Genomic DNA, 12,317 nt, shown 5'->3' on the forward strand with positions numbered 1-12,317 from the left:
GAGATACTCAGATGAGCGAGCAGTGTTGCTGGGTTTCACGTGACGTCACATCCGCCTCATTAGTTATTCAGAACCTTAGCTGGTGGTCTACCAGAGGTCAGTTGACAAAGCGTTTGTACAGAGAAGGTGCATTACTTGCATGAAAAAAAAAATGCCTCACACTTGCGTTGTTTTCGGTTGTTCGAATCGATCAAACCGTGAAACTGGGAAAAGTTTCTTCAGGGTTCCCCGTGAACTAATAAAAAAGGGTGAACAAACAGGATTTCACAAAAAGACGTCAAGAAAGGTGGCTTTTGAACCTCTCACTGAAATCGAAGGGAGCCGAGTCGAAGCATGCTCGAGTTTGCAGTGATCACTGGGTGAAAGGTTTGTATCTCCCTCTCAGGTCTGGCCTTAGTGTTTTCCAAGTACTTTTCTTGCTATGTGTCGTTATTTTATGGTACTTTGTTTAATCATGAAGCGCTAAAGTCCCCAGATGTTTCTTTGTTTCCTCCTCACAAAGTCCATATGCATGAAGGTCATGACAAAATTCTTCCCCAGCCATACAGTTACAATGCGCCGTGATCACTTCTCCGTCTTGTTTAACTAAGATCCAGGTCTTTAAAGGGGTTTCTGATGATCTTTGTGAATGATTTACCTGAGAGATAAGAGCCAACACAAGTGAGAATCAAGCGAACTGTTGTTTGTTTACACTTCAACTTGCAGCGCTTTGCTGTAAAGACGCGAACGAAAAGCTTTAAAAAAAAACCCACACTTACACGGGCAAAAACAATACAGGATTCATTTGGCAGTGATTTGATACCGAGGCCCTTTACCCAGCCACATTCAAAAAAGTTGTAAGCCTCCGTACTCTTCCACGCTTTCATCTGTTTTGCGGTGTAGAAGGACGTCTGCAACACCAGATAGTTCGAGATCTCGGGGAACTCGACTGAAGGGTAGTTTTCGAGATCGTATGACAAATCCTTCTTTCCCAGACTGTAGGGGTCGATTCCATTGCACATAGCAATCTTCTGAATAGATCTAAAGCAAGCAGTGGCTTCTAGATTACGAGCACTCTGATAAGTTATCGATAGTTGTTTGCACTATGGCAGCCGTTTAGACCACCAGCTATTTCACTTCCGGTAAAACCGCTAAGAAAAGTCATGTGACTGAAACCCAGCAATAATTCCAATGATCTTCCCTTGTGAGATAGAAAGCGGAGCCCAATCTGAACGGCTTGTTGAAGCACGTTTTCTGAAATAGGCAGAACAAAAGAAACTGACTGGTTTGTCTTATGTCAGAGGTTTTAGGTTAGTAGGTTCCAGATACCCAAATGTATGTGCATAAGCACTGAAAAAGTGCACTTTTTGTATGTCCCCTCCAGTGTAGTTTAAGTTTGTCCCATTTGTGTTGCTTTAGCTTAGTGCTTTATTGTTTCTTGAGCTGAAGTATTTGTTACAATCCTTATTTTAATCCTTCTGAAACTGTTCCATCTCTTAGTCAGTACTCAAGTCATAGATGTATAGTACAAGTTACAGAGATGAATAGTGTCACAAGATGAACGTTATATCACTATGTTTAATTCCAAAACCTTAATTTAAATTATTTAATAAGTTCACAAGTAAAACAAACACTGCTAATTTAATTTTAAAATTAGAATAGTTTTAATTATACTTAGTTATTTGGCAACAGAAAACCGCTTATTACTGCTTTAATGAAATGTTTTCATATAATTACCCAATATATCTTCCTTAATAGCATCAGTTTTTGACTTGATTACACTAAAATAACGTGTGATAGTTTTTAATTTAAGCATTAAAGAAGACACTACCTCAAAATAAAGAAAATCGTATATAAATGGGAGGATATTCATATAAAGTTCAATTTCATGTGTGTATTACTCGAACGATTAAATGTTTGTCAGAGTGTATATATTAAAGTGCTGATGACACGTTTTTGACATCTTTGGCGATGTTTTATAACATAAAAAGTAATTCCCGATGATCCATATATTAATTCATGAAGGCGCCTATTTTACAAGTTATGATAAAAAACGCGGCTATTTGGGCAAATTTGACGGGGCTGCAGCACCCAGGAGACGAAAGAGGAGGAGGAGCTATATGACGTCAGCGAAAGAGCCTTCCTCCTAACTTACCAGTTTGTTGTTGATGCGACAGGTGTTCAGTTTGTCATTATTAGTATTATTATTATACATTATATATTATTGCCTTCGCGTTGTGTTGCCGGCTTTTGCTCCAAAACCTACAAGGATGGGGTAAGTTTATTCAAGTTTCCCAGAGATCCCGAGCTGCATGCGAAGTGGGTGAAGCAAGTCAGGCGCACTCGTGACAAGTGGGAGCCCTCACCAACATCCGTCCTGTGCTCTGAACACTTCGATTTGGATTGTTTTGACACCCTTCCCAGCTTAAAAGAATCTCTTGGGTGTTCAGTTCAGCACAAACGTGTGTTACTACCATCAGCAGTGCCTACACAGTGTTGCCAGATTGGGAGGTTTCCCGCCCAGTTGAGTGGTTTCAAGTGCATTTTGGTGGGTTTTGAACATATTTTGGGCTGGAAAACGTCAGCAGTATCTGTTGCCAGATACTGCTGCCAGATACTGCTGAAGTTTTCCAGCCCAAAATATGTTCAAAACCCACCAAAATGCACTTGAAACCGCCCATTCTGGGCGGGATTCCTCCCAATCTGGCAACACTGCCAGTATTCCGGAGGGGGTCTACTAGTAGCTATGCCGGATCCAAAGACAGTCCTCCTGTCAGAACATGTGTTGTGAAACGACATAAGATAAAGGTACGTAGAGCTATAGATTCTACATGATAATCATAAATGTAATCATAAAGTCGGCGTGATATCAGTCATGTATTTGCTTGTGAAAGCTTGCGGCTTTCATGTAACTGCCGCCTAGCAATGAGAGGCAAAGGGTAAAGAGGGTAGGCTATCATAGATTCTATTCGGAAGAGATCAACACAATTCTAGACTCCCAGAAGAGGAAGAGCTAGCACTAGAGAGTTCACCGGCGTTTTCATGCGCCATTTCCATTGAGTAGAACCAGAGTAGAATAGCCAGTGAACCGCAGCGTGTTCTCCCGCTGACGTCACAACATGGCCGCGAGCCACGGACCCAGTTTTCTTGCGCTGTGCAATTAAAAGTTGGATATTTGCGTAACAACAGCTTCTTTTCACATAATTATAACAGAAATCTAACGTTTGCCATGTTGTATAGTTTATTTAAGAAATTGCATAGAGTCATGTTTGTGTCATCAGCCCTTTAAAAGTTACTTACCTTTCCAGAAATAGTAGTTATTAAGGAGACACAGGTAACACAATGTAAGGTAAGAATCTGAAAAGACCAGCACTAATAAACTGCTAGCATTCTTAAATAAAAACTATCATTGAAGATTGATTGTGGTACTGCAGTGGGAACAATAATAATGTTTGTGCAAGTGGAATTACATACGTCTAATACTGTATATTAATCTGATAATGAAGGTTTACTAACAATGATAATTACGTTCTTTTTTTAAAATCGTATGATTGAAGTATGAACACATTTCTACTTCCTTTTTGGAGAGGACTATGGGGTACTTTACTGTTGTGTCTTGACAAAGAAAGAAAGAAAAAAAAGAAAATTGTGCCAAAACTGTGTTTTTGTTTTTGCAAAAAAGCATTGGGATTCTTCCTTCAGAGACTTGGATCCACAATGTCCCTGGTGAATATTGTTTCGGAGGCATCTGCATTTTGTCATGTTTATCGAGCTTTCAAACACCATGTTCACGAAGCAAAATGACTATAACAAGTTCTTCAAGTTATTCTACATGCGTCATCATGACAATGCACATCAGTAAAAAAAAAATTTTAAAAAAGCAAATAGAGAGAGAGAGAGAGAGAGAGAGAGAGAATTTGGAGATGAATCAGTCAGACCTTTTAAGGCTATTTTCCTTTTGGCTTCCCAAAAATTAGCTGGATTGTGAGTAGAATAACAAACCATGAAGAAAAAAACTACAGGACCATTAAAATGTGCCACACATCCTGTTTACATTATTCATTATTCTTTTATTTAGTTTTTAAGAAAATCTGACCACCCGAGGAATTCAGTGCCTCTTAAAAAAAAAAAAAAAGGGTGTGTGTGTTCCAATAATTTTTTTTTTCTGCTGCATTAATTATGCCTCACTGTCAGATATCTTAAATGACTTGAACTCAACCAGCTGGACTCACAACAGTGGTGGCTGGATAGTAACACATCACATTAGGGTGTATTTTAGGAATCTCTCAGTACAGCACTTTTAAACAGAGCTGCTTGGGAAGCTTTGTGGTAAGAATTAAGAGGGATGACCTCACTGTGTCCATTAGAGCGCTGCAGTAAACACCAAATCAATTGCACATGAGTCAGTTGAGTCAGAGCCTCTAGTGAGCCATCTATCCATTATTTTATACCACTTATCTGTCAGGGTCGCGGGGAAAGTTGGAGCCAATCCCAGCTGACTTTGAGTGAGAGGCAGGATACACACTGGGCAAGTCGCCACTCTATCACAGAGATGAACAACCATTCGCACTCGCATTCAAACCTGTGGGCAATTTAGAGTAGCCAGCTGACGTTATCCTCATGTCTTTGGACTGTGGGAGGAAACCAGAGCACCCTGAGGAAACCCATGCAGGCACAGGGAGAACATGCAAAATCCTCACAGAAAGGCCCCAGTAGATGAGGTTCAATCCTAGAACCTTCTTACCCCCAGGTGACTGTGATAATACTGGTGTTCATAAGGACAGGGTTGGGAGCCTTGGGTGGTTGTGTCTAATCTGAGTCCATTATCAAGCAATATATACTGTATAAGAATTCAAAATCACCCAACTGAGATATATCAGTGTTTTTGCTTGCCATGTACTGTATTTAATTCAGTTGTAGTCGAGTCACTAAACCTGAGTCCGAGTCCCCAGTGTTCAAGTCCAAGTCATTAAAAACATTTCGAGTCCAAGAACAAGACTCCAACCGCACCATTTGACGGTGGCTGTTTTAGCACCATTAACATTAGTTTGTTCCTGAACATGATGTATGAACAGGTGAATGTGCTTCTCTTTATCAGGGAGTGTGAAGTATTCTGTCAGAGATGGTTGGGAGACGTATGTCAGTGCAGAAGGTGTGTTTATTAATCCAAGTGAAGACAGTAAACAATCCAGAATGGCAGGCAAAATTGGAAAACAGTGAAACAGGCAATAGGTCGAGCGAGGCACAAACAGGCTATCATAGACTCGGCAGAATCAAAGACGAGAAACAGGAAATCAGGAACCCAAACAAGGAAATAAGGCTTGGTAATGTGTCAGCAATGCAACTCAATACTTCGCAAAGTAAGTGTGTTTTCAGTTTTTATAAGGTCACACTGATTGTGCCTTAATCCTGTGCAGGCGCGAGTCGTTTACGGCGCGCACGAGAGAGTCCGTTTGGCGCACAAGCTGTCTGGAGTGCGCCCGAGAGTCTATCTGATGCACGTGCCAAGGGGCGCAGGTGTAACACTCTTACATGAAATTAGTACAAAAATTTATGTAGATATAAATATCTTATGCCAAATTATTATCTCATCTCATCTCATTATCTCTAGCCGCTTTATCCTTCTACAGGGTCGCAGGCAAGCTGGAGCCTATCCCAGCTGACTACGGGCGAAAGGCGGGGTACACCCTGGACAAGTCGCCAGGTCATCACAGGGCTGACACATAGACACAGACAACCATTCACACTCACATTCACACCTACGGTCAATTTAGAGTCACCAGTTAACCTAACCTGCATGTCTTTGGACTGTGGGGGAAACCGGAGCACCCGGAGGAAACCCACGCGGACACGGGGAGAACATGCAAACTCCACACAGAAAGGCCCTCGCCGGCCCCGGGGCTCGAACCCAGGACCTTCTTGCTGTGAGGCGACAGCGCTAACCACTACACCACCGTGCAAATTATTATGGCATGTTATAAAAAAATAAAGAAGAAATCCGAGTCCTCATTTCCAATTTACAAGTCCGAATGCAGTGAATGCACAAGTCCAAGTCCGAGTCATCAGTGCTCAAGTCGAGTCACGAGTCCTTAAAATTAGGGCACGAGTCGGACTTGAGTACTACAAGGGTGATTTAATTCAACACGTGTACTCCTAGCACATATTGTTCACTGTTTTTATTTCCCCAGAAAATCATCCATTTGGTGTTGAATTCGGATGCTGTATATGAATAGAACAGACACAGACACAGAGTATGAGACTCTCAGGAGACCCCATGAACAGTGCTCATAGTCCAGGATGGTGTAATATTTTCAATATTTTGTCTGCAATTGAATCCATCTGCGATTATGCCGCACCATACAGCCTCCATAATGGATACCTGACCTCGGTGTATGCCCCCAAGCTGTAAGAGACACAATCACCCTCTGTCTTCCAACAAGAATAGCAACAGAAATGTGCATGGAACATTATGGAGCATTATGCAAATGTATTTCCTGACTGCTGTGCACTCACAGGTTCAATAAAAATGGCATGGACCTGAACCGGAACTTTCCGGATGCATTCTTGAGTAATAGTGAACAGGTGAGAGAAAAGGAGGTGGAAGCAGTGATGAAGTGGCTGAAGACAGAGCCGTTCGTCCTCTCTGCGAACCTCCATGGAGGAGCAGTGGTGGCCAGCTACCCCTATGACAACAGCAACGGAGGTTAGTAACACGCAGGACATGTTCTGATGACCACCTGTTATCAGTTACGATACTATAGTACTGTTGAATGCTCAATTCGGATTGGTCAGAAGGTGTTGATTTGTTTTTTAATCGCAGGATGGCTTGAAGTAGTAGCCAGCCAGTATTTCTGTTTGTAAGGTTTATGTTAATTCACTCGTTCTGTCATTTCTATAGTAAGAAATTGCAAGCGTTCCTCGTAAACAGTTTCAGAAAATGTGTAATCATTAACATGGTGAAGTTTTCTGAGAGAAGACATTTATTTAGTACTCTTGGAATGAGTCTTCAGTGTCACATCTTTGTAACAGTCAGAGGTAAAGCTTTAAGTTGAAGTTATCTGACACAGGAAAGTCTGCTGAACGGATGACTTCTGAGTAGCATGACACGTTATAAAAACACTATTGTTTTTGGAAAATAACCAACTCTTGGGTGGGAACAGTAACTTCACTTCATGCAAGGCCTCATCACACTTTCCAGTTGTTGTATGTTTTCTTAAAACAGCATAGCATGCCTATTCAGTTTTATCTGGGTTTCAGTCATGACTCAGAATAAACGTGAAAATAAAGAGTACATAAACTTACATCAGACAGATCTGAAAAAGATGGTTAGAAATGATTGAATCGACTTTTATAATTAAAAGTGTTGGAATTTGATAAAGTGGGAGATGATGATAATAACAATATGGCGGCACGGTGGTGTAGTAGTTAGCAATATCGCCTCACAGTAAGAAGGTTCTGTGTTTGAGCTCAGTGGCCGACGGGGGCCTTCCTGTGTGGAGTTTGCATGTTCTCCCTGTGTCTGTGCGGGTTTCCTCCGGGTGCTCTGGTTTCCCCCACAGTCCAAAGACATGCAGGTTAGGCTAATTGGTGGCTCTAAATTAACCGTAGGTGTGAATGTAAGTGTGAATGGTTGTTTGTCTCCATGTGTCAGCCCTGTGATGATCTGGCAACTTGTCCAGGGTGTACCCCGCCTCTCGCCCATAGTCAGCTGGGATAGGCTCCAGCTTGCCTGCGACCCTGCACAGGATAAGCAGTTATGGATGGATGGATGGATGGATGGATAATAATAATAATACATTTTATTTCAAAGCGCCTTTCATGACACCCAAGGTCACTTCACAAATAGAAACATACAAATGCAATTAATAAAATATTAAATGAACAGTAATCTCATATTTACAAGGTAGTAAAACCAAGTCACAGTGAATATGCCAGCTTAAAGAGATGGATTTTCAGGTGCCGTTGAGCCGCAGTGGAGTCACAGTGTCTGATGTAAAGAGGAAGTGAATTCCAGAGCTTAGGGGCAATGCGACTGAATGCTCTTTCTCCCACGGTGTTGAGGTTCATATTTGGTATTCTTAATAAATCTGCTGAAGTGGATTGCAGTGAACGGACAGGGGTGTAGTTCTCAAGGAGGTCATTGAGTTAAGCGGGAGCATAGTTATGTAGGGCCTTATAAGCTCGGAGCAGGACTTTAAATTGCACTCGATATGCAACCGGCAGCCAGTGAAGGTGTTCCATGGCTTGTGGATTTTGAGTGCATTATGATCCTGGCTGCAGAGTTTTGGATTGATTGGAGCCGTGGAGTAGGTTATTTGGGATGCCAGACATAGCCATGATTTTTTGATCAAGACACCCTGCAGTATTTCACTGAGCACCAAATGACAAAGCTGTACTCTGTAGAAGAATAACTGCTCTGATATATGGCTCATAAAACATCGTGTGTTTTCACAAGGATTTGTGGGTTTTGTGACCCTGACTGTAACGATAGCCCTGAATGTGCATTCTGGTTTCTGTTAAAGCATTATTTTTGTTTTGCGATGTTGTGATGTGATGCACTCTGAATGAACTCTCCAGGCATTGAGCTGCAAGGGGACTCTAGCATTACTCCAGATAATGATGTGTTTGTCCACCTGGCCAAGACTTACTCAATTAACCATGCAAGCATGCAAAAGGGAAGCAAGTGCTACGATTCCAAGGATTTCACTGACGGCATCACGAATGGCTACAGATGGTATCCACTAGAAGGTACTTTTTAAAAACATTTTTTAAAAAGAGAACAAAAACCAAATTATATTGAAAGTGGTCTCCTCATGTTTTAGCAACTATCAATAAAATGTCCGTTCAGGGGCCCTGTAGGCTCTTTAATGCTGAACATTTCCTTTGTGCCCCCATGTTGCAAGAGCAGTTCAACAATATTTTCTCTATCTTTGACCTGCTGTACATTGATATTTTCAAGCATTTTTGGAATTCTCAGTGATGACTCTTGGATTGTGAGCACATCTACAAGTAGCAAGAACAGTGCTGAGCAACAGCCAATGAGAATCCAAGCTGAAACAACTGTAAACACAATAAAAAGCTAGGTTTCTTTCCACTATACTTCCGGTTCTTTGCAGAACAGGCAGTCCTCGCTGCCCGTATCTCCACAATCAATTTTTCTTTGACATTTTTCTCTTATTTCTCTCTTGTTTCAATACATAATAGTGCAGAAACAACCACTAAGCAATCACTCAGGTTCCATCTTAACACAGTCAGATCAGACAGCTCTGGTGTTTATTTTTGTGAGAAAGCAGAATTTGGGGATCAGATGTGCTTTGTCACAGACCTTTACAGTGAAAGATTGTGTGCTATCTAAGCATTGTCTCCGATTGCTCATGGAGTGAACATGTCTTTTTAAAGTTGTGCAGAAAATATGTTACAGGTCAGACTTGTAGGTCAGGTGGAATTTTTCAACCTCGGTTAGAATTTTTAACCCCGTTCATAATTTGATACTTGTATTAGGAAGACTTTCTCAATCTAAGGTTAGGTTTAGAATTTGGGAATACTTTTTATTTTAACCTATTGGATGACGTAATAAGACTGGACTCATTCATAAATTCAAAATATATATCGCTGGTCTAGGGGTTAAGGTGTTGGGTTAAGAATCAGGAGGTTCTGAGTTTGAACCCTGATTAGGTCAGGGGAAAAAGATATTTTAAAAAATTGCTAATTGGGTAGCTAGGAATAGGTAAACAGACAGACGAGGAAATACTAGGTAGATGTAGACAGAGAAGAAGTGGATGGAAGAAAAAGACAAAAGAAGTGATGGAAAATCCCTTTTAAGAACCTTAGATAATCCAAAGTTTTATCTGAGTTGGAAATTATGAACTAGGTTAGAAATTTTAACCCAGGTTTAAAAAAAAAAAAACAACCAACCAACCAACCAACCAAAAAAAAAAAAAACCCCACAACAAGTGTTGGCAGGCAAAACAAACCCCGTCCGGTAGCACTTATGATGAGTATGAAGGAAGATGTGGCGAAAAAACAATTTTGACCTTTTTGGTGACCTTGATTTTGACCTTGTGTGTGAACATACTTGGCCAATAAACATGGTTCTGATTTTCATTCGCACACTGTACTCAGCCAATCAGAACACATCTGAATGAATATGAAGGAAGATATCGCGAAAAAATGATTTTGACTTTTTTGGTGACCTTAACCTTGACCGGATGACTCTCAAAATGTTGGAGGTTCTATTTGAGGCCAATGCCCATCTATCCTGAAAGTTTCATGAAGATTGGCCCAGCTGTTTTCCCGTAATACCATTAACAAAGAAACCCCACCGAGGATGATACCTTGCCCCCTGGTGGACTCCGTCCCGGGTGAGGTAACAAAAAAAACCCACCTAGATTGAAATCTTTTGACCTGCAACAAATACACCAACACCTAACCAGTCAGGACAAGGAAGCATCTGTACTTTGCTCTCAGTCAGCCAGAAAGCAATTACTTTTGCGGTAGTATTCAACAAATGTATCCGTTTTTGAGTGTAAATTTTGGTATAATGCTGTTATTTCAAATCTGCTAGCAATCTGCAGTGCAGATGGAAAATATTGCCGTGTCTTAAGTGAGTTTGGTCTTCATGGTGACGTTTCACATTGTCCTGCATCACCCTATTGGGGTATGTTTCACAATAATAACCGGCTTGCTGCACATTAACCCTTCCATAATATAAATAGTATATGAAGCCGCCGTTTGTGTGTGTGTACACAGTCCTTGAAAAATTTGGACACATCTTCTAATTCAGTGTTTTTTCTTTATTTTTATGAATTAAAAGTCACTTCATGTCTTAAAGTAATGATGGATGTCGTTTCTCTTTACTTACTTGAGCAGCTCTTGAGATATGGATTACTACAGTTGTGAAATAGGGCTATTTACTGTATTGTAATTATTTACTGTTTGATCTCAAATGCATTAAGAAAGCAAGAAATTGCACTAATTAACTTTTGACGAGGCACCTGTTAATTGAAAAGCATTTCAGGTGACTACCTCATGAAGCTGGTTAAGATAACGCCAATAGTGTACAAAGCGTCAAAGAATCTAAAATATCAAATATATTTTGATTTATTAACACGTTTCTTCTTTACCACATAATTTCATATATGTTCCAGATGGTGTCTCCCATAACCTGGTACGGAAAGTATGAACCGGAACGGGACGGTACATTACAATAACATTTACGTTTTCTAAATATTCAGGGGTTTCATACTTAACATCTTGTACTCACACGTATCACTGTCATGTATTCTTTGATTATCCAGTATTATTATATCCCGTCACATTGTATTAACATTTATGTTCATGATATTTTCAATCGAAATTGATCTAAAAGCTTGGAACTCCAATTACGGAATATACCTCGGCATGACGTCACAAAGAAATCCCGGAACGAGCGCCATCTCGAGTAAAATGTGGTTTCACACTGATTGTGAAAACGTGGGTCATAAAACAGAAGCACAGATCAAAAAAGATAAGAACTTGAAATGTATACAATGTCAGCTGAAGAAACTTAGAGGTAGGGGAAGAGGCAAGAAATTGTAAAATAGATTACTAAATAGTAGTTAAGTTATATGTTTTGACAATAAAACAACTAAACAATAGATTTTGATTTTTTCTAACTTTATTTATCATGCGTCACGGAACGGGTTCATCTATAAAGGCAGGATGGTAAGTACCGATTAATAAAATGGTGGACGTGACTGATGTCTCTGTGAAATTGGAACAAAAAAGGTAAGATTATACATTATGCAAATAAATGTCACAAAGATGGTATTGCGGGACGGAACACTTGTTATACATGGGACGGAACAGCATATAAAAACCTGGAAGGCAAATCTAAGAAAATACGTGACATCGCATTAAAATACATGATGGTACTGTTCCGTCCTGTTCTGTTCCATACCGGGTTATGGGAGATGCGGTTCCAGATGTTATTTCATAGTTTTGATGTCTTCAGTGTTGTTCTACAGTAGAGAAAATAGTCAAAATACAGGAAAAAAAAAACTATGAATGAGTAACAATGTTCAAACGTTTAACTGATACTGCATGCTGTTTCTCTCTCTGTTTCTCAGGTGGGATGCAGGACTACAATTATGTTTGGGCTCAGTGTTTAGAGATCACTCTTGAGCTGTCCTGCTGTAAGTTCCCTCCAGAACGTGACTTGCCAGGTCTGTGGGAGGCCAACAAGCTTGCACTGCTGGCCTACATGCAACAAGTACATTTAGGTAGTACACACACCCAGCAAAACACAAAGCACAGATAATGACACCCGCATAGTATCCATGAGCAGTCGTCATAGTTGT

General features: G+C 40.5%; 1 protein-coding gene across 4 annotated transcripts in view; it reads left to right on the forward strand.

Annotated features, from left to right (window-relative positions):
• Positions 1-12,317, forward strand: part of cpm (carboxypeptidase M) — a 113,533-nt gene that overhangs the window by 83,296 nt on the left and 17,920 nt on the right. For all 4 annotated transcript variants that reach the window (XM_060903026.1, XM_060903027.1, XM_060903028.1 and 1 more), the window contains exons 5-7: positions 6,495-6,682; positions 8,557-8,727; positions 12,087-12,239. In XM_060903026.1, the coding sequence (XP_060759009.1) occupies positions 6,495-6,682; positions 8,557-8,727; positions 12,087-12,239 (512 nt within the window). The remainder of the gene's footprint in view (positions 1-6,494; positions 6,683-8,556; positions 8,728-12,086; positions 12,240-12,317) is intronic.

The sequence above is a fragment of the Neoarius graeffei genome, chromosome 21 (genome assembly GCF_027579695.1).
Source record: "Neoarius graeffei isolate fNeoGra1 chromosome 21, fNeoGra1.pri, whole genome shotgun sequence".
Classification (NCBI taxonomy): Eukaryota; Metazoa; Chordata; class Actinopteri; order Siluriformes; family Ariidae; genus Neoarius; species Neoarius graeffei.